At 44.0% G+C, this 20,100-nt stretch overlaps 1 protein-coding gene and 1 non-coding gene across 3 annotated transcripts; one reads left to right on the top strand and one right to left on the bottom strand.

Moving 5' to 3' along the window:
- Positions 1–984: 984 nt before the first annotated feature.
- On the bottom strand, positions 985–1,133 carry LOC136657959 (U12 minor spliceosomal RNA). Its single transcript, XR_010794769.1, has one exon. It is a non-coding gene; the product is annotated as a U12 minor spliceosomal RNA (small nuclear RNA).
- Positions 1,134–1,449: 316 nt separating this feature from the next.
- On the top strand, positions 1,450–19,746 carry POLDIP3 (DNA polymerase delta interacting protein 3). 2 transcript variants are annotated; one of them, XM_066633539.1, is made up of 9 exons: positions 1,450–1,584; positions 4,255–4,642; positions 6,211–6,285; positions 6,560–6,655; positions 12,724–12,906; positions 13,388–13,465; positions 15,031–15,160; positions 16,973–17,039; positions 17,593–19,746. In XM_066633539.1, exons 1-9 carry the CDS (start codon positions 1,472–1,474, stop codon positions 17,765–17,767), a joined length of 1,305 nt encoding a protein of 434 aa, XP_066489636.1. In that variant the 5' UTR covers positions 1,450–1,471; the 3' UTR covers positions 17,768–19,746. The 2 variants fall into 2 exon arrangements, with proteins under 2 accessions (XP_066489636.1, XP_066489635.1); XM_066633538.1 differs by having other exon boundaries at positions 6,208–6,285.
- The last annotated feature ends 354 nt before the right edge of the window (positions 19,747–20,100 follow it).

Below are 20,100 nucleotides of genomic sequence, written 5' to 3'. Positions count from 1 at the left end.
GTTTGGGCATTGTTTTTCTCAGGGCTAGGTGAGGGTATGAGTGAGGTTTCTGGAGACTTCTCCCCTTGGCTCACATTAGCTAAGCCCAGCAGGAAATCATAAATCCTTTTATTTATTTATTTTTGGCAGAAAAATCTCTTGGTAAGTGCAACACACATTGCTGTAGAATAGAGGTGGACTTATGGTCTACTTTTTTTACTAGAATCCCTTTGGACTTTTACAAAGCCCAAAATTTTCAAAGAAAAAATGCACACTTTGTTTGCATCTTATCCATCAGTCCTAGCTGTGTTAGTGGTTCTGAGGACACCACTCTTATAAGGAGTGCCTTGCTGGCTCGCACCAACATCCTTCTAGGTCAGGGGTCTCTAAACATTTCTGCTAAAGGGCCGCATCAAATATCTGGCACAGGGTCAAGGGCCAGAATAAAAAATTTAAATAAATATATTAGAGATGGAACTTGGATGAATGAATAAATGAATGGGCTCAAATGTCCAGGACTTCTCCAAGCACAAACACAGCCCAAGAAATAAAACAGACACTTAAATGGACCCTCATTCCACCACCCCACAAGCACAACTCTGGTTGTGTTGGTCAACTGGGACAGATGCTTTCAGGGGATCAGAGGCTGGCCGCTGGCTGGTCACAGGCTGCATCTGGCCCCCGGCAGGGGTTTGGAGACCCCTGTTCTAGGTCAACACTATCTGCAAGAATCCTTGCAACATTTTTATTTGCAGCATCAGGTTGCGCATGAAACAAGTACATTTGCATGATGATCTTTTTCAACCTCCTTCATTTAAGGAAGCGACCACACCATGCATAGTTGTTGACAGGCCATGTAACAAAACATTAATAAAACAAAGCTTGATAGAGCATATTTGCTGTTGCACCAGTTTGCTTCTCTCTCCGCTGCTCAGATGCAACATGGAGGCAGTATGTATTGAGCGAAAAAGTCTACACCAGCTGCTTTTACTACCGCTGATAGTCCGGGCAGATCAAGCACCCAGGCATCCCGCTAAGTAGGCGGGTCACCACGGGGACAACCTGTACCCGTTCAAAAATTCCTCTCACATTAGCAGTGAGGACCCGGGCGTCACCCCGGATCGTTATTTTCCTTACTCATAAGTTTAAGGCATACCTCTTATTAACAGACAAAGCCCTTGTGGTGAAACACAGTCAGTTTCTCAGTTAGGGTGAACACGTTGTGCCAGGGACAGAGGCCTTCAGAGGTTCCAGGCTCTGACTAGACGACGTTGTGGTGCTTGTCGCTCGCTCAACAGAGACAAAAGCGACCCCAAAGTGGCAGAAATTGCCGCGCGACCCGTATGCAAACGAGATTTTCCGCCGCAAGTCATTGTGGGACGCCCGCTCCCGCGAAGTGCTACGGCCCCTCTCGTTGAGCGCGCGCGCGCCCCTTACTAGAGTCGCGAGAGGAGGAAGGGGGGCGGTGCGAGACCGGAAGTGGTTGCGTCTCATGTCCGGGCTTCGGTCGCTACGACTTATCTGCAGGTCTAGCGACAACATGGCGGACTTGTCCCTGGACGAGCTGATCAGGAAGCGCGGCGTGAACGTGAACCCGAAGGGGAGGTGAGCGGGAAGGGCCGGTGAAGCGCGCGGGGGGGGGCAGAGGCGCCCCCGTCGATGAGGAATCCGCGCCCGCCCGCGCAGAGGACTCTGTTCCGGGAGAGCCCGCCTGCTGGCCGAGAGAGAGCTGCTGATTGGCTGCCCCTCCTGTCAGTCATAGCCCACTGGAGCGTTCGGTTCTGTTGAGCCGCCCTGAGTGCGAGGGCCGCGGGGGGTGGTGGCGGTGCGTGGAACAGCTGGGTGTGGGGGGCTGGTGGCTGCGGCCTGCAGGAGGAGACGGTGGCCCCGCAGGGCCCTTTCTCGCAGCCCTCGCGCTGAACCTTCAGGCTGGGCTGGATCTCTTCTGCTGTGGCCCGCCTGCCTCCCCCTCTGCTCCTCTGCCTCCAGGGCTGCTCCAAAGTGCTCTGTCACTGGATGGGGTCTTGCCCTCCTGGGATGCTGTGAGGCTTGTCCAGCAGGGGTGTGGGGGGGGGGCAGGTGAGGCAGAGCTGCCTCACCAGAGTCGGAGGTGCCCAAGCACCCCCAACCCATGTGCAGAGCTATGGGTTGAGCCACCCACAATCCATGCACAGGGATGTGTGGGGAGGCAGGTGAGGCAGAGCCTCCCTGCCGGAGTCCTTCAAAAAGCACTGCTGCCATGTGAGGTGCACCCACAAGCCACACGCAAAGCTTTTCGAAGGACTCTGATGGGGAGGCTCTGCATCACCTACCTCCCCACACACTGCACATCCCTGATGTCCAGGGTTATAGATGCTGTCACAGGCACCTGTCACCCCCTGGGTGGTTGAGCCCATTCTCATGCTTCGCTTTCCCCGCACTCCTCCATCCTTTCTAGGGGTTGAGCTATCCCATCTCTGTACGGAGCCCTTTCCTTTCCTTCCCACCACGCCCTCTTCTCTTCATTCTCATCTCCTGTCAACTTCCTTTTTGTTGCTCCTCTTGGTTAGCGATAAAAACTGGGGAAAGAGGCACTTTTTGATTGGTGCTTCTCTTAAGTGTGCACCATTTAATGACAGGGATTCATTCTCTGATCCTCATTGTTATGTGATTAGGTCATTAAGCAAACATACAACCCAGACACTCACTGCCAGACACTAGCTGACTACACAGGCTGGAGACAGATTGCTTCTTCTTTGCATTAAGAACTTCTTTGTTGTGTAAACAGGCACTCCCACTGCAGGCTATTGGAGAACCGATTAAGAGCCTCATTAAGAGCCTTTTTGTTGTGCTTTGACTACCTTCCTGCATGCAGTCTGTCATTAAGTGAATGGTTGTTAAGCAACACACACCTGAGTTTAGAAGGAGGGGGACTAACTCCCTCTTCACTGTGTCTTTTCTAGTAGCAGTTTGCCAGTGGTGTTCTGCATTTTTTGAGAATGTGAGCCCTTTTGAGCCATTTAGTTACAGTATTTGATTGTCTCTGAAAATTACTTTGGGAACTTGTTTGTTCGAAAGCAGTATCTAAATCATGGGTGTCAAACATAAGGTCCACATGCCAGATGCAGCCCCAAAAGCAATTTATCTGGCTTCCGTTATAATTGGGCTCTCCCGTATCTTGAAATTATGAACAAGATCTACACATTTTCTCTTCTGTCATATGCAACTAAGGAATTTCTATGCAAGAACAAAGTGCTTGTTTCTGGCCATCATCTGTTAAAAAATGTCATGTCCTGCTTAACGATGTCATGTCCGGCCCTCAGAAGGCACCATGAATACTATTCAGCCCACTATGTGAAATTAGTTTGACACCACTGATACAAATATTCTTAATGATATTTACGCAAAACAAAGGCTGGAGATAGAATATTGTATAGGTACAATAGCACTAGGAACAGTGCTGGGCCAGAGTCTTGCCAAGTAGCAAGGAGATCTGACCCCATATGTAATATTCAGACTTCTTCTTATACCATGTCAGAACAGAGAAAAGCATGCTTGTCAATCAATCACCATAAAACTACAAACATTTTACATGGTTCCAGCAACACTCAGTGTCATGTCTGCATAAGTCAGAGCTCTTCTAAAAGAAACAAAAACAAGTGAGAGCTCTAACCCCACAGCCTTGTTAGGCTAAAGGGTCTTATTCTATGGTATAGAGATCTAAATTTCAAATTTTGGAAGCCAGAAGGTGCAAACAATGTGTTCCTGTTTCAGCCTTGTTGTATTCCAGAATAACTCATGTAACACTCAGCTACCTATGTAATAATAAATGGTTGAATTGGTGGTTGTTTCACAGTTCCCAGCCTTTTCTCTTCAAATATTAATAATAATAAAAATAATATTTAGCATGTATATATCAGTTTTGAAAGTGCAAAGTGATTTACATGTATTGATGTAATTTCAGTCAACAACACTGTAAAGTAAATATTATTTATTTCCATATTACTCTGGAGACTGAGAAGGAATGCCTTGCCTTAAGGCCACCTAGTGCAGTCATAGCAGAGACACAGTTCAAATGGGGGGGTGCCCTTGATTCACAGCTCAGTTTTTACCCACTGTGCTGTCATCAGATCTGTATTCTACATGTATAGCAGGACTTTTCTATTGCACTTCTGATTTCCTAATTTATGAGCGTAGCATTTAACCTCTGCCCCATAGTTTGGACTCAGCTCTCTTTCTGTTCTCTTTTTTAAAATAAAAAACTCACTTTTTAAAATCCTGACATCTCTGTTCCAGATTGAACACCAGGCCACTCTTTGGAGGGATCAGATCTCGAATTGGAGTCCAACGAACTTTTCTAAGCAGACCAGCACCAAATGTTGATTTCCAGCGGACATTTGATGCCCGGCAAAAGATTGGCCTTACTGATGCACGGCACAAAATTGGTGTGAAAGATGCCCGGGAGAAACTGCTTCAGAAAGATGCCAGGTTCAAAATCAAAGGGAAAGTACAGGATGCCCGGGAGATGCTGAATTCTCGAAAGCAGCAAAGTGTTGAGAAAGTGACCAAAGTTGTTGATGCCAGGGAGAAGATCAGTTTGAAAAGAAGTGCTCCTCCTTCAGCCTTAGTGAGCACAGCTGTAGAAACGGTGGCTCCTGCTATGAAGATCACAAAAACAATTCAAGTAAGTTACGGTTATCTCCTCTGCAGTGCCTTTTAGTCTGCCTGTAGATTGACAGCTGTTGCTAGGGAGACAATTCCATGCGCTTCAAAACAACATGAGGAAAGCAGTCATGTAGCATAGATTATAACAGAGGAAAAAAATTCATTCATATGAATTCTGCATTTTTGCAGAATAGATTACTCTGACTGTGCCTCTCACTCACATCAGGCAGAAGTGGCTTGAAAGTGGAAGGGAGGAATGGTAAGCAACACCCACACCCTCTCCAGTGTAAGTGCCCTAAGGCAAAGATGATTTGGCAAGGCATCTTTGCCTTCTTGCCCACAGTCTACCAAATATGTACAAGCCATCATATTTCCCAGTGGTTCCTGGTGACTGAGCAGCAACTGCATGGTGTTTTTGGGGCAAGAGGGAAAAGATGCAGAGTATAGGATAGGAAATGTAGTTACCAAGCCAGGAGGCTCACTTTGTGAGCATTGTTTGTTTTAATAGATATTATTGAGTTAAGACTTTGTGTGTGGTTGGAAAGTACAATGTTACTTTGAGGAACAACCTAATCTGGCCTCGCCAATCAGGGCAGGACTGGGAGCCACAGTGAAAGGGTCAAGCAAAACTGTTTAGTGATTCTGCAGAGCAGGGAAGTTAGTAAACCAGTGAGAAACTATAGAATAGAATAGTGTTTATTGATACAGCACTGACAGTGGCTGTTGCAATCCTTTGTATCTTTTCCACCTGTGCATAGTGTTGAACTGCAAGAAAGCCTGTTTGTACCATTTTGCCCTGCATTTTCTAATAACATTTTAACCTTTAAGTGAAAGTTGCAAATACTTGAAGGAATTGTCAAACAAATGGGGTGGGACCAAAAAGTGGGTCACGATGGGCTGCAACACCCAGCTTTTTGGAAAAGGCCACAGTGTAACAGATTTTGGGAAGTTCTTTTGGCATAAAAGGGAGGGGGAACCAGAGAATTTTTCACCACAATGCATAAGAAATTATTTGGATACTCTAGTCAAAAAAGGACAATCATTTTAGCACCTCTGTTTATAAAAATTGAATTGATAGGAATACTTGCAATAGGACAGCTCTCTCCCTTTGTGCTTCTCAGTCAGCCGACATGCCTGCCCGTATTGCATGAACTGCCTGCCACCAATATGGATGCAAACAAGCCACCTGTTGCTGCCTCTGTGGCAAGGTGTGTGCCACTGTTCTTGTATGCATGCTATCTGATAGGGAAGAGCAGAAATGGTACAGCAGGAATAGTTGCCAGATAGTCCACAAATAGGGTGAGGATGAGGTGGTGAGTGTCTAATGCTTCATGGATTCAACGTAGTAGATTCTATGTTGCAGACTGGAGTTTCAGGTGGGTTCTGGCTGTTGACAGGTTGAAGTCCATGATTGTAAAATTGTAGGTTGCAAGACTCAACAGTCTTGTAAATGCTGTACACATTAATGGTTTATTTGTTAACATGAATACTGAAGGACTGCTCCCATTTTCATATCCTACCATAAACTAAGAACAGGAAGTGTTGTGCACTGGTGTTAATGGCATCTTTTTCCTCTCATCACAGCAGAAGGCTGCCACTTCATCACATTCTCACCCTACAGCAATGAAGATCAATGTTGTGAACAATCACACACACAAACAGGTGAGTGTCATTTATTTGGATGGTACTTGGTTTCTGTAAAACACTAGCAATTAGAAAAGCCAGTTGGTCAGTGAGTGTCACAGTAGTGAAACTGATGAGCATATAGCTGTTAAAGGTATAGCTAGATGAATGGAAACCAAATAGAAGCCACTTAGCAGCCTACCTCATGGTAACTTTGCCTCTTTGAAATGTCCATTTCACATTTGAAAACCAAAGATGTCAGGTCACTCATGTTTATAAGTCAAGTTATATTTTTTTTTCTGTCTGCTTTTAGTGCCTGTATGACATGGAAGATGATGAAGAATCCATATCTCCCCTTTCTAGCAAACAGATGAAAATCACAACCACAAACAGCTTTCTTCACAGTGCAGTAAGGGTCTTCTCATTGATTTACCCTTCCTACCCCCAATGTACAAGGGCAGATGTGCACCTGCTCTGAGTTTATATTAGATTATCATATTGGTTCCGGCTTGATGGCATTTGTATTCTTTTTCAAGTTGGTAACATGGTCTCATTCTATGCTATAAGCAACCATTCCCTTGAGCTTTTTGTTGTACCTATTTGCACAATATAGTCAGAATGGCAGTGGTTTGCATTGCTAACACAAAAATGAGTCTCTTCCATTTAGGTGTGCTGTGCACCTATCTCTTTATTGCTTGGGCAAGCCAGTAACTTAAAACTCTTAGTTTCTACTGGCTTTAAACTTTATTCTTTTGAAAAATTATTCTAGCAGCAGACACCGGCATTTTGGAGAATGCTGATGATGAGAAAAGGGTAAGTTGAAAAGGGAGCAGGCCTCCTTTTGTAGTCTAGGCCAGCTTACATGTGTCATTACTGAAACCATAACACCATAATTTTTGAGAAGCAATACCATACTTCTTACTTGAAGACCTCGAATGTGAGTTCTGATGATGTATGGCCATTAACAACATCTGGTCCTTTTGAGGAAGGAATTCGCATTCCAGGATTGACTACTGCCATATTGGATCATGACGTTTTATCTCAACCATGGAGGGTGCTTTGCAGGTCAGTTGTGAAATGATGGAACCTGCATTGTTAGTTCACTTTCACTTCCAAAAGTCTGAGCATCAGAAAGAATGTCCTTTGCAGGATGTCACTGTTGGAATGTCACTGTTCATTTCAGTGTAGTGTCCCTCCCTGGAGCTGTTGCTGGTGTCTCTCTTGCAGTTGTTTTAAGGTTTTGAACTCCTTTGTAACAGAAAGTTGCCATCTTATTTATTTTGATGAATACAAAATGAGTTTTGCAGCAATGCTTCTTTATTTTGGGAAAAAAGGAAGACTTGACATCACATAATTTGTGATCTAGCTGAACATATTGTCATCACTCCTGTTCTAAGTCAAGGAGGCTGCACTTTTGCTTACGCTGGAACAGTGCCACTGAGCTTAATAGGATTACTCTGACATAAATAGGCTGTGGATTGCAACCTATTGCATGTACTGAAGTTGTTTCAGATTTCTTTATTATCTTTGTCCACTTTTGTGTGCATATGTTAAATCTTTGCAGTAGTCAGCCAGAATGGCATGCAGCAGTCCAGGATGGACGTATTTTGTGCATTATGATGTATGTGGCATTTTGTTTTCTTTTGCAATTAGGGCAGCAAATGGAAGTGAACTATCCAGCATATTAAATACATGCTGGGATACAGAAATATTTTCTTTTGTCTCCTCTGTTTCTCCCAACATTCAATTTTAGTGGATGTCCCCTGGGTCTGGTTTTGTGTGAGACAGAATAGATTATCCTTCTACCCATTGTATCCATCCCATGCATATGTCTTAATCATGAACCCTCTCAGGTACCTTTTTTCTAGACTGAAGATTCCCAGACACTGTAGCCTTTCCTCAGTAGGGTGGTGCCCCAGCCCACTAATCAATTTAGTCATTCTGTTCTGTACCTTTTCCAGTTCCACTACACTGTGCTGTCAGTATCCACAGGCGGATACGTTCCAGGACCGTCCATAGATACCAGAATCCGCGAGGGGAGGCCACAGCAATTGCTCATCTGGAGGCCAAACCTGACGATCTGGAGGTCCCACTGTCGTCCCCATGCCTAAGAACACCTCCCAGTTGCAGCCAGAAGTCACTGATGTGAACCAGAAGTGATTTCCAGTCATGTCTGGGGGGCCCTCTGTGGCATGGGCTCAGCATCCACAGATGCTCAAATCCATAAGAACATAAGAACAGCCACACTGGATCAGGCCATAGGCCCATCTAGTCCAGCTTCCTGTATCTCACAGCGGCCACCAAATGCCCCAGGGAGCACACCAGATAACAAGAGACCTGCATCCTGGTGCCCTCCTTTGCATCTGGCATTCTGACGTAGCCCATTTCTAAAATCAGGAGGTTGCACATACACATCATGGCTTGTAACCCATAATGGATTTTTCCTTCAGAAACTTGTCCAATCCCCTTTTAAAGGCATCCAGGCCAGATGCCATCACCACATCCTGTGGCAAGGAGTTCCACAGACCAACCACACGCTGAGTAAAGAAATATTTTCTTTTTCTGTCCTAACTCTCCCAACACTCCATTTTAGTGGATGTCCCCTGGTTCTGGTGTTATGTGACAGTGTAAAGAGCATCTCTCTATCCACTCTGTCCATCCCCTGCATAATTTTGTATGTCTCAATCATGTCCCCTCTGAGGCACCTTTTCTAGGCTGAAGAGGCCTAAATGCCGTAGCCTTTCCTCATAAGGAAGGTGCCCCAGCCCCGTAATCATCTTAGTCGCTCTCTTTTGCACCTTTTCCTTTTCCACTGTGTCTTTTTTGAGATGTGGCGACCAGAACTGGACACAATACTCCAGGTGTGACCTTACCATCGATTTGTACAACGGCATTATAATATTAGCCGTTTTGTTCTCAATACCTTTTCTAATGATCTCAAGCATAGAATTGGCCTTCTTCACTGCCGCTGCACATTGGCACTGTCATCCACCTGTCCACTTTCATCGACACTTTCATCGACCTGTCCACCACCACCCCAAGATCTCTCTCCTGATCTGTCACAGACAGCTCAGAACCCTTCAGCCAATATGTGAAGTTTTGATTTTTTGCCCCAATGTGCATGATTTACACTTACTGACATTGAAGTGCACCTGCCATTTTATTGCCCATTCTGCCTGTTTGGAGAGATCCTTCTGAAGCTCCTCACAATCACTTCTGGTTTTCATCACTCAGAAAAGTTTGGTGTCGTCTGCAAACTTAGCCACCTCACTATTCAACCCTGTCGCCAGGTCATTTATGAAAAGGTTGAAAAGCACCGGTCCCAGGACAGATCCTTGGGGCACACCACTTTTCACCTCTCTCCATTGTGAAAATTGCCCATTGACACCCACTCTCTGTTTCCTGGTCTTCAACCAGTTCTCAATCCATGAGAGGACCTGTCCTCTAATTCCCTGACTGTGGAGTTTTTTTAGTAGCCTTTGGTGAGGGACCATGTCAGACGCCTTCTGAAAGTCCAGATATATAATGTCCATGGGTTCTCCCACATCCACATGCCTGTTGACCTTTTCAAAGAATTCTAAAAGGTTTGTGAGGCAAGACTTACCCTTACAGAAACCATGCTGACTCTCCCTCAGCAAAGCCTGTTCATCTATGTGTTTTGAGATTCTATCTTTGATGAGGCATTCCACCATCTTACACAGTATAGATGTTAGGCTGACCGGCCTATAGTTTCCCGGGTCCCCCCTCTTTCCGTTTTTAAAGATCAGCGTGACGTTTGCTATCCTCCAATCTTCTGGCACCGTGGCCGTTTTGAGGGACAAGTTGCATATTTTAGTCAAGAGATCAGCAACTTCATTCTTCAATTGCTTAATAACTCTTGGGTGGATGCCATCAGGGCCCTGTGACTTACTGATCTTTAATTTATCAATGAGGTCTGAAACATCTTCTCTTTTAACCTCTATCTGACTTAATTCCTCAGTCAGGAGGGGCTGTTCGGGCAGCGGTATCTGCCCGAGGTCTTCTGCAGTGAAGACAGATACAAAGAACTCCTTCAATTCCTCTGTCATCTCTAAGTCTCCTTTTATCTCCCCTTGCCCTCCCTCACCATCCAGAGGGCCAACCGCTTCTCTGGCGGGTTTCCTGCTTCTAACATATTTGAAGAAGCTTTTATTATTCCCCTTAATGCTGCTGACCATGTGTTCCTCACAGTCTCTCTTGGCCTCCCGTATCACCTTCTTACATTTCTTTTGCCACAGTTTATGTTCCTTTTTATTCTCCTCATTAGGGCAAGACTACCATTTACAGAAGGAAGCTTCCTTGCCCTTCACAACCTCTCTAACTTGGCTCATTAGCCATGCGGGCACCCTCCTGGATTTAGTGGAGCCCTTCTTTCTTTGTGGTATACACCCCTGCTGGACCTCTATTACTGTTGTTTTAAGCAGCCTCCATGCACTCTGGAGAGACTGGACTCTTTTTACCTTCCCTTTCAACCTCCTTCTAACCAGCCTCCTCATTTGAGGGAAGACCGCTCATCAGAAGTCAAGGGTTTTTGTGAGAGATTTGCCTGGTATTCTTCCCCCAACGTGCACGTCGAAACGGATCGCAGCATGATCACTGTTCCCCAATGGCTCCGTAACATTGATATCTCTAACCAGGTCCTGAGTACTGCACAATATTAAATCCAGAGTCACTGGTCCTCTGGTGGGCTCCATGACTAGCTGCTCTAAGGCACAGTCATTTAGCATGTCAAGGAATCCGGTCTCCTTTTCGTGACCAGAACACAAATTGACCCAGTCAATTTGAGGATAATTGAAGTCCCCCATGATTACAACCCTGTCCCTCCTTGCCACCTCCCTGATCTGTTTCCTCATTTCAAGGTCCCCTTCTGATTTCTGGTCTGGAGGACGATAGTACGCCCCCAGTATTACATCGCTCCTTATGCCTGGTAATTTAACCCACAGAGGTTCTATGGTGGAGTCAGACCCACCTTCAATCTCTACTTTGCTGGATTCTATCTCTACCTTAACATAAATGGCCACCCCACCTCCAACACGCCCCTCCCTGTCCCTTCTGTAGAGTTTATAGCCTGGGATTGCGGTATCCCACTGATTCTCCGCATTCCACCAGGTTTCCATTATGCCCACTATGTCAATGTTTTCCCTTGTCACCAGACATTCCACTTCTCCCATCTTTGCTCGGAGACTTCGGGCATTTGCATAAAAGCATTTGTACATGGAATGCCCCAGGATGGGCTGCTTATTTGCTCCTTTGTCATGCTACCATTCCCAATTTCTTCTCCTACTCTGCCTTTGTCTTGTTGTTCTCTAACCACCCTGTCCTCGTCCCATAGGAATGAGGAGTCCCGAACCGGATGCCCCTCGGCTCCTGTCGGCCTTCCCCCAGGGATCAGTTTAAAAGCTGCTCTGCCACCTTTTTAATGTTATGCGCCAGCTGTCTGGTTCCATTCTGGTTCAAGTGGAGCCCGTCCCTCTTGTACAGGCCCCGCTTGTCCCAGAACATTCCCCAGTGCCTAATGAATCTAAACCCCTCCTCCCTACGCCACAGTCTCATCCACGCATTGAGACCCCTGATCTCCACCTGCCTAGCTGGCCCTGGGCTTGGAATGCTGAGCCATGGGTGCTGAGCCCATAGATATGGAGGGCCTACTGTATAACCTTTTCCAAATGTGACGACCAGAACTCTACATAATACTCTAGATGTGGCCTTACCATTGATTTGTACAATGGTATAATAATATGGATGGTTTTATTCTCAATCCCTTTCTCAATAAATCCCAAGTATTGAATTGACCTTCGCAGCCGCCACTCACTGGGTTGAAACTTTCATCAAGCTCTCTGCCAGCACCTCAAGATCTCTCTCCTCTTCTGCCCAACAGGATCAATATATGCAACAATATATGCAACAGGGATCAAATGTGTACGCCTGTAGGCTGAGCAGAAATGGTTAATATTGGCCTATGCTTTCTTTATACAAAATGAGAAATAATTTAGTTTTCAGAATGTTCTAAACATGCAAGTACATCTGATCTAGATGACTGTTGTTTAAGGAAACATGGTGAGAATCTTCTAATGCAGCAGTTCTCAAACTCTGGGTCTGGGATCCAGTTTTTAGTGGTTTGCGAAACTGATAGGGCAGACGAAGCTATGTGCATCGAAGGTTAAACAAGTTGCTACTTGGGGGAGAACACTGCTGCACAGTCCCTATTACAACCACACTCATAAACCAGGCTGCAGCCTCTAGGGCCTCTACAACATTTGAGAAACATTGTTCTAATGTATCCTTAAATGCTTTAGCTGACTTCAGTTCTTGGAGGTTGAGTAGCTGCCTCCCGTATTGACTTTGTGAATCTTTCTGGAACAGGCAATTGTGCTAATTGTCATTGCTACTTGATTGATTGCTCCAAAATGATTCTGGCTCTTGAAACATTCAGAGATGTTTTGTTCTCCATTCCTATAGGCTGGGCTCAGTGGCAATAAATTTTCTCTAGCCAAGACTGTTCCCCTCACGAAAGTGGTCCAGAATGATACCTATACAGCCCCCCCAGCTCCACCTTCCCCCATCCGGACAAAGGCCCTGACAAACATGTCCCGAACCTTGGTGACCAAGGAAGAATCCCTGAAAGAGCCAGTAGCAGTTGAGGTGAGTATAAAAGGAGGTCTCGTCTGTGGCAGCTGCAGAGCCTCTGCTCTTTTTTTCCTTAAGCAATCTAAATACAAGCTAGATGAAAACATTGCTTTGCCTTGTTCTGATACTGAAGAGAAGAATTTGATGTGAATGTCAGTGTAATTTGAAGAAATAAGAGTGTGAGCCTTATCTGACAATCACATGTAATCATTTGAGATAGGAAGGATCTTCCAAAACAGTGAAAATTATTTGTGAAACCTGTGCTTTGCTGAATCTTACCCTGTTCCTAAAGGTGTTTGGACAACTGTGTTATTTTACTCGAAAGTAAGCCCATTGTGTTCAGCAAGACTTAGGCTGTAATGCTCTCTTACTCACCGGAAACAAACACCTCTACCTATTCCCTCTCCTCCAGAGTCCTGTTTACTCAAATCTGTTTCTCTGTCCTCATCTGTCATCTCTGAATATTCTGCATATGTCACATTTGTATTTCTTGCAGCCGGCCTTCAGCCCTTTAGAAGGTACTAAGATGACTGTGAATAACTTGCATCCTCGAGTCACAGAGGAAGACATTGTTGTGAGTATTATATATCATTGGTTGGTATCCAGTCATTTCTTGCATGTAAATTAAGATATAATCTCAGCTGGAAGAAATATGAAGCCATGGAGCAGTCTGCATAAGTTCCAAGACCCCCAAATCACCTCAGGTGAATTGATGACTACTTATGAACAGAGAGCAATCCAACAGGTCCAAAGAGACCCTAGTCCTTTTGTATGCCTCAGCTACTCTTTTGCATTGGAAGTGACCTCTTTCAGTAGTCCTGGAAGTCTTCACAATATTCTAGACACACAGTAGAAAGGTTTCTGAAGTTTGCAGAATCTGGAACAATATACTGACAAGGCTCTGACAGCTTTACTGATCACCTCCCTCTGCTTGCGTCATTTCCCTCTACATCAGGGGTCTCCAAACTTTTCGGCCAAAGGGCCACATCAAATATCAGGCATGATGTCGTGGGCCGGGAAAAAAATTAAATATAAAATTTAAATAAATGCATTAGAGATGGGACTTAGATGGATGACTGAAATGAATTAATGAATGGGTTCAAATGTCCAGGATTTCTCCAAGCACCAACACAGCCCAAGAAATAAAGCGCACACACTTAAATGGACCCTCATTTCCCCACCCCATAAGCACAACTCTGGTTGTGTTTGGTCAACTGGGCCAGAGGCTCTCGGGATCAGAGGCTGGCTGCAGGCCAAATAGAGGCCCTCCGTAGGCCGGGGTTTGAAGACCCCTGCTCTACATAATGAAAATTTGATGAATGCAACTGCAAATTTGATGAATGCATAATGAAAATTTGAATGCAACTTTGGTTAATCTGAATAATCTGTTGCTCCAGATTTGTCTTTACTGAGAATATGCATGATATTAGGAACATAAAAATACTTTGACACAATGTGCATGTAATTGAAAGAATTCACCTGCCCTAAGATATGGTGGTGATCATCAGCTAAGGTGGCTGTAAGATAAAGAATTGGGCATATTCATGTGAAACGGGCTCTATCTTAGCTATTAGGTATGGTAGCTGAACAGAGCTTGCATGTTCAGAGCTTGCCCAGTTAACCAAGGGAAGCCATCACCTTCATGCCTTGCTTGCAATCTGAATACTTAGAGACATCTCACTGGCTGCTGTTGAAACAGAATGTTGGATGGGATGGATATTTGCCTGCTCCAGCAAGACAGTTTTTACATTCATGATTTTTTTAGCATAATGCCTCAAAAATACAGTTGATACAGTAGCCTTGCCTACTCCATATAAAATATTGTTATTATGGTAATCACATACTCCTAAGATTTATTAAATTTGGGCCCATGGTATCTGTGGGAGATCCATTCCAGTACACACATACCCTTCAGATACCGAATTCCATGGATAATGAAATCCATGGCTGGATGCAACCTTCTAGTTGCATCTAGGAGGTCCTCTGAGGCCCTCCAGCTATGAGCGCGGCCTCTACAGATATTGAAATCTGTGGGTACCAAGCCCATGGATAAGGAGGGCTCACTGTATTTGTTGTCCACATGCTGTAACAATAAATACCCCTGTCATTAAATCCTGCTGCAATTTCCTCTTTCCCTAGGAGTTGTTCTGTGTGTGTGGTGCCCTGAAGCGAGCCCGTCTAGTACACCCTGGAATGGCTGAAGTGGTGTTCGTGAAAAAAGAAGATGCTATCACTGCTTATAAGAAATACAACAACAGGTGCTTGGATGGTAGGTGTGAGCCTTGTGTAGAAGGCAGAGCTAGGCTTTTTGTCAGATAGTGCTGAACGTATATTTTCTATTTGTTGGACAAATAAGGAGCATTATGACTGCTGAGAGCAATTCAAGGGATATTGCTGGAGGCATTCTTAAACATTTTTATTTCTTGTAGATTTTGTGTTTCCCAAGGAGGAAAAGTGTAGAAAGTGGTGTTGTGCATTTGTATTCCAAGGGCACATTTTTCTACATTATAATTATAAATTATAATCCCTATAAAAGTGTACTAGGTAGGTGGTATAGTGTCAGCAGATGCAACCACAGTAATTTATGTTTTATAAGTACAACATTGTGTAAATGGATAACCATGGCCCCTAAAGAGCACAGTAGGCACCTCTAAAATCAACTTTTAGACAGGGAAATAGCTTAAGGCCCAATCCTATCCAACTTTCCAGTGCCAGCACAACCATAATGCAGCCCTGAGGTAAGAGGTCTCAGTGACTGCACCTTCACTGCAGTATGCAGCACCTATTGACATAGCTGCATCAGCACTGGAAAGTTGGATAGAATCAGATCTTTAGTTTTGTAGCAGAAACATCAACTTCCTAGGTCTTGGAATGAATTACCAAAAACAATCTATTATTAGGTTCTCATTACGATGTTTACATTAGGCCATGAGAACAGTCTCGCTGGATCAGACCATAGGCCCATCTAGTCCAGCTTCCTGTATCTCACAGTGGCCCACCAAATGCCTCAGGGAGCACACAAGACAACAAGAGACCTGCATCCTGGTGCCCTCCCTTGCATCTGGCATTCTGACGTAGCCCATTTCTAAAATCTGGATGTTGCACATACCCATTATGGCTTGTAACGTGTAATGGATTTTTCCTCCAGAAACTTGTCCAATCCCCTTTTGAAGGCATCTAGGCCAGATGCCATCACCACATGCTGTGGCAAGGAGTTCCACAGACCAACTACACTGAGTAAAGAAATATTTTCTTTTGTCTGTCCTAACTCTCCAACATTCAATTTTAGTGGATGTCCCCTGGTTCTGATGTTGTGTGAGAGGGTAAACAGCATCTCTCTATCCACTCTGTCCATCCCCTGCATAATTTTGTATGTCTCAATCATGTCCCTCCTCAGGTGCCTCTTTTGTACATGGCATTATAATATTAGCCGTTTTGTACTCAATACCCTTTCAATGGAATACAGTGGTGTCCCTGTAACAGATTACCGTAGTAAAATGGGTCCACTGTATTTAGCCTCTGCCATGAACTCTCAACCTGCTCTTCCTCAGTCCCAGCTGCAGTACAGGGATAATATGTTCTCTACTTTGGTATATACTTACTTTTTTTAAAGGGTTACATCAAGATAATACATGTGAGGCACCAGAATATCCAAACTAACCAGATTATTGTGTTGCTGGAATCATGATTATTGATTGGTTATTTAGGGATGTAGTCCTTTATGTGGAGAATTTTCTTTATCTGCTCTTTTTCCCAGACCCCCAAACTGATCAGTGTCCCTATAAGACTGGTCAAGCAGACAGGATGGCCCCAGAATAGTAAAACTCCAAGAGGAACAGCATTACACCAGCCCATTGGTAGTTAACAATCTTGTTTCCTTCCCCAGAATATACAACTTGCATGAGAGTAGCAAAGGTCAAGAGTTTGAATGACTGATTTAAGTTTCAGAAGAGGCAGTGTCCATAGTTGCATTCAAGAAAGTAGTTCATAATGCACTGCTAATAGGATATATGAATATGAGAGATTAATACAAAATATAAACACCACTAGTCACTTCGTTTCCCTTGTTTACCCTCACCAGGGCAGCCAATGAAATGCAATCTTCATATGAATGGAAATATCATCACCTCAGACCAACCTATCTTGCTGTAAGTGTTTTTGGGCTTCTGTTAATAAAACTGTGATGTGACACGTAGTTCTGTGACAAGATGTATCAAGACTGCTTGTTGAAATGGAGATTAGAGCCCTCTGTTCATTTACTTATTTACTTTACTTGATTATCCCGGCTCTGCTGTGGAGAATTTCAACTGCATACATGGTTACTGTACTTGCAGCTGAACCCAACAGGCTTCTTTCAATCTGTAATTGCTAACTTGAGAATCTGGAGGAGGAGTTTGGTTTAAGCCATTTCTGCCCAACGTTGCATATATGCAACAGGGACCAGATGCATACACATGTGGGCTGGACAAAAATGGAAAATTGATCTCCATTCTTCCCTCCAGGATTTGTGAGTAGCAGAGCTTTGTCCAGTTCCCTATTTTTTATATTGTTCTCCTATTCCCTCTCTCCAGTGTCAGATAGCTTAAATGAAAAACCTGAAAGGTACTTTTGCTTAAGTTAGCTTCCCAGTGGCATGGATGGAAAATATTGATGCTTGGTTCAACATTCAGCTAAGCCTCTCTTCTTTTGTATTCCCCTCAGTCGATTAAGTGACACCCCCTCAGTGAAGAAGGAAGGTGAGCCACGTCGGACAAGCACAGGAGCCTCCTCAAATCCGCCAGCTGAGGTGGACCCAGATACCATCTTGAAGGCACTCTTCAAATCCTCGGGGATCTCTACTTCTGTGCAGCCTACAGAGTTTAAAATCAAACTTTGAGGAGTGGAGGGTTAGGAGCGGACTGGAAAACTTGTTGAGCGTGGGAAATAGGGAGAAAAGAGCAGGAGCACAACTGTTGTTGTGTTTTGACTGTGCGGATACCGATGTTTTTCTACAATTGCTACCTTTCTGTACAGTAGTGTTCTCCCTAATGTGTGTGTTCTGTTTTCATAGTTGGAGTTTTTGTCCACATATTTCTAATGGAATAAAAATTTCCTTCCTCCAGGTGAGATATATACATCGCCAAGCTTAGACCATGTAACTCCTTCCTTTGTTCCAATCCCCAATCCAACCTAAAGTGCACCTAGCAATGGGTGTGATGAGCATCTCTGTTGGGCACACATTATTTGAGTAAGCAATGGTGTTTCTTTGCTTTTGACTGGTAAACTACATGTCATTTCCAGTGCAACTGTGGCTGGGGCCAAGGTCAGGTGTGATGCTGGACTTCCATGCATTCGATATTGGCTTTAGCTTAGTTCTGCAGTTGTAAAAATAGTGAAGGACAAATAAATGCTCTATTTACACAGCAGCTGATAGGAAGAATTGCGAAGTCAATTGGGATATATATAAATATAAGAACATAGCATGTCCTATACTTCATCTTTTGCCATTGTCATAGTGATCATTTGTTAGTTCACAGAAAGGAAAGGCCTGAAAACAGGTGCAGGCATTGGTCCACTAAGATGTCTTACAGATGCACCTACTGCACTGAAATGCAAGACATTTTTGGGACAGCAGTAAAATGTCTCTTCAGCACCAGATAAAGTTCTCCCAAGCCCCTTACTATGACATTTTATATTGGGAGGGAGAAAAGTGCTTCTAGTTCCACCCCATTCGGTTTTACAGGGTGGAGGAGGGTAACCACCTCTCCAGCATAATACAGGCACAGTGCTTTACAAGAACTTACAGCAAGGTTTGACAAAATAGGATCCATGCCTGTGTTTGGTTGAACCTGGACCTTGCTAGGAGAAAGTGACATCAGAACTCATTTCAGTGATAGATCACTTGGAATTAATTGAATAGGATTTATCACAGCTATTGTTATTATACGCTACCCTCTCATCCCCCAACAAACATTGGTCATTCTAGCTAGTGGTGGGCTTAGTCATGTATAATGTGTAGGAAACCACCGCCACTACCAGCTCAATCAATTATCAGTTGTAAAATGGCCTCTTTGTAACACTTGGCTATATTTGGGCAAGAGTTTGCTGCTACTGTGCAGCCCCACTGGTTACTTACTGGTCCGAAAATGGCAAAAGCCCCTTGTAATTTATATTGAGAGGCACCTACCCCTCAATGACATTGAACAGGAAAGGGAAGTAAAAGAAGTTGCCTATAGAAAACATTGTATTTTTGTCCATACAGAAACTTCTCTGGCATGTCGGTCTTCGCTAGCAGACAGACACACTCTTTCCTGCTAACCCCACATTAATCCAGTGAAAATGGGAAACTGACAGTTCAATTAGTTGTGTGTATGGTAAGTTAAATCAAGGCACAGAATATTGAAAACGGCCTTCCAAGTCTAGTTGGGGGCTCCAATTTTTATCCTTCCATCTACAAGATTTAACCATTTCTCTTCATTGGAGCTGAAATCTTGTAGTGTAAATATATCTCCTTACTTCCATTTTAGGCACAGCTCAGTAACTTCTTCCATCTTTTCATTCTGTACAGTTTTCTAGTTTCATCTAGTACACATGCACCAATTGTCTCACTACGTAACTCTCCAGGACATGGACGGAAATTTGTTTCCAGTGGGATTTACTAATCTGGTTTACTCATTTTTTTTTTTCTGATCACAATTTCACTGTTACTGGGAGTGGCTGCTTGTGAAATACAGACTTTTCTTTTTTGTATAGAACTAATTCCCTGTAACCAGACACCTAAATCTCCTTAGAAATGGTTGGTTACAGGGAACAGAATGGTTGGGGCTGGAGGACACAATGTATTATGTTTCTGAATAAACATTTGTTATACAGAGACTGGATTCTGCCCAATTTGTTTGGACTGCAAGAATTGTCAGTGCAATAGGACTAAGTTTTCCTTTCACTTTGGAATTCTTTTGTTTGGGCCAGCAGACTGTATTTCCTGGATTGTACTATACTTAAGGCTACTAGTTCAGGCTTCCTTATTTGAATATTTCCTCAAGGGTGAGCAAGAGAAATATTCATTATTACCTAGAAGGGGGCTCCCTACAAATGAAAAACTTGTCAATGTGATGAATTCAGCCTAGCTGTCTCCCAACGTGCTCTTTTACTGTGTATAGTACAATGAGGATTATTTAATGGCAAATATTTGTATACTGGAGAAAACTTGCAGGTTTTTGCACACAGATG

Source organism: Tiliqua scincoides, chromosome 7 (assembly GCF_035046505.1).
Source record: "Tiliqua scincoides isolate rTilSci1 chromosome 7, rTilSci1.hap2, whole genome shotgun sequence".
Taxonomy (NCBI): domain Eukaryota; kingdom Metazoa; phylum Chordata; class Lepidosauria; order Squamata; family Scincidae; genus Tiliqua; species Tiliqua scincoides.
Note: the sequence above shows the minus strand (reverse complement) of the source record. Positions and strands in the feature narration are given on the sequence as shown.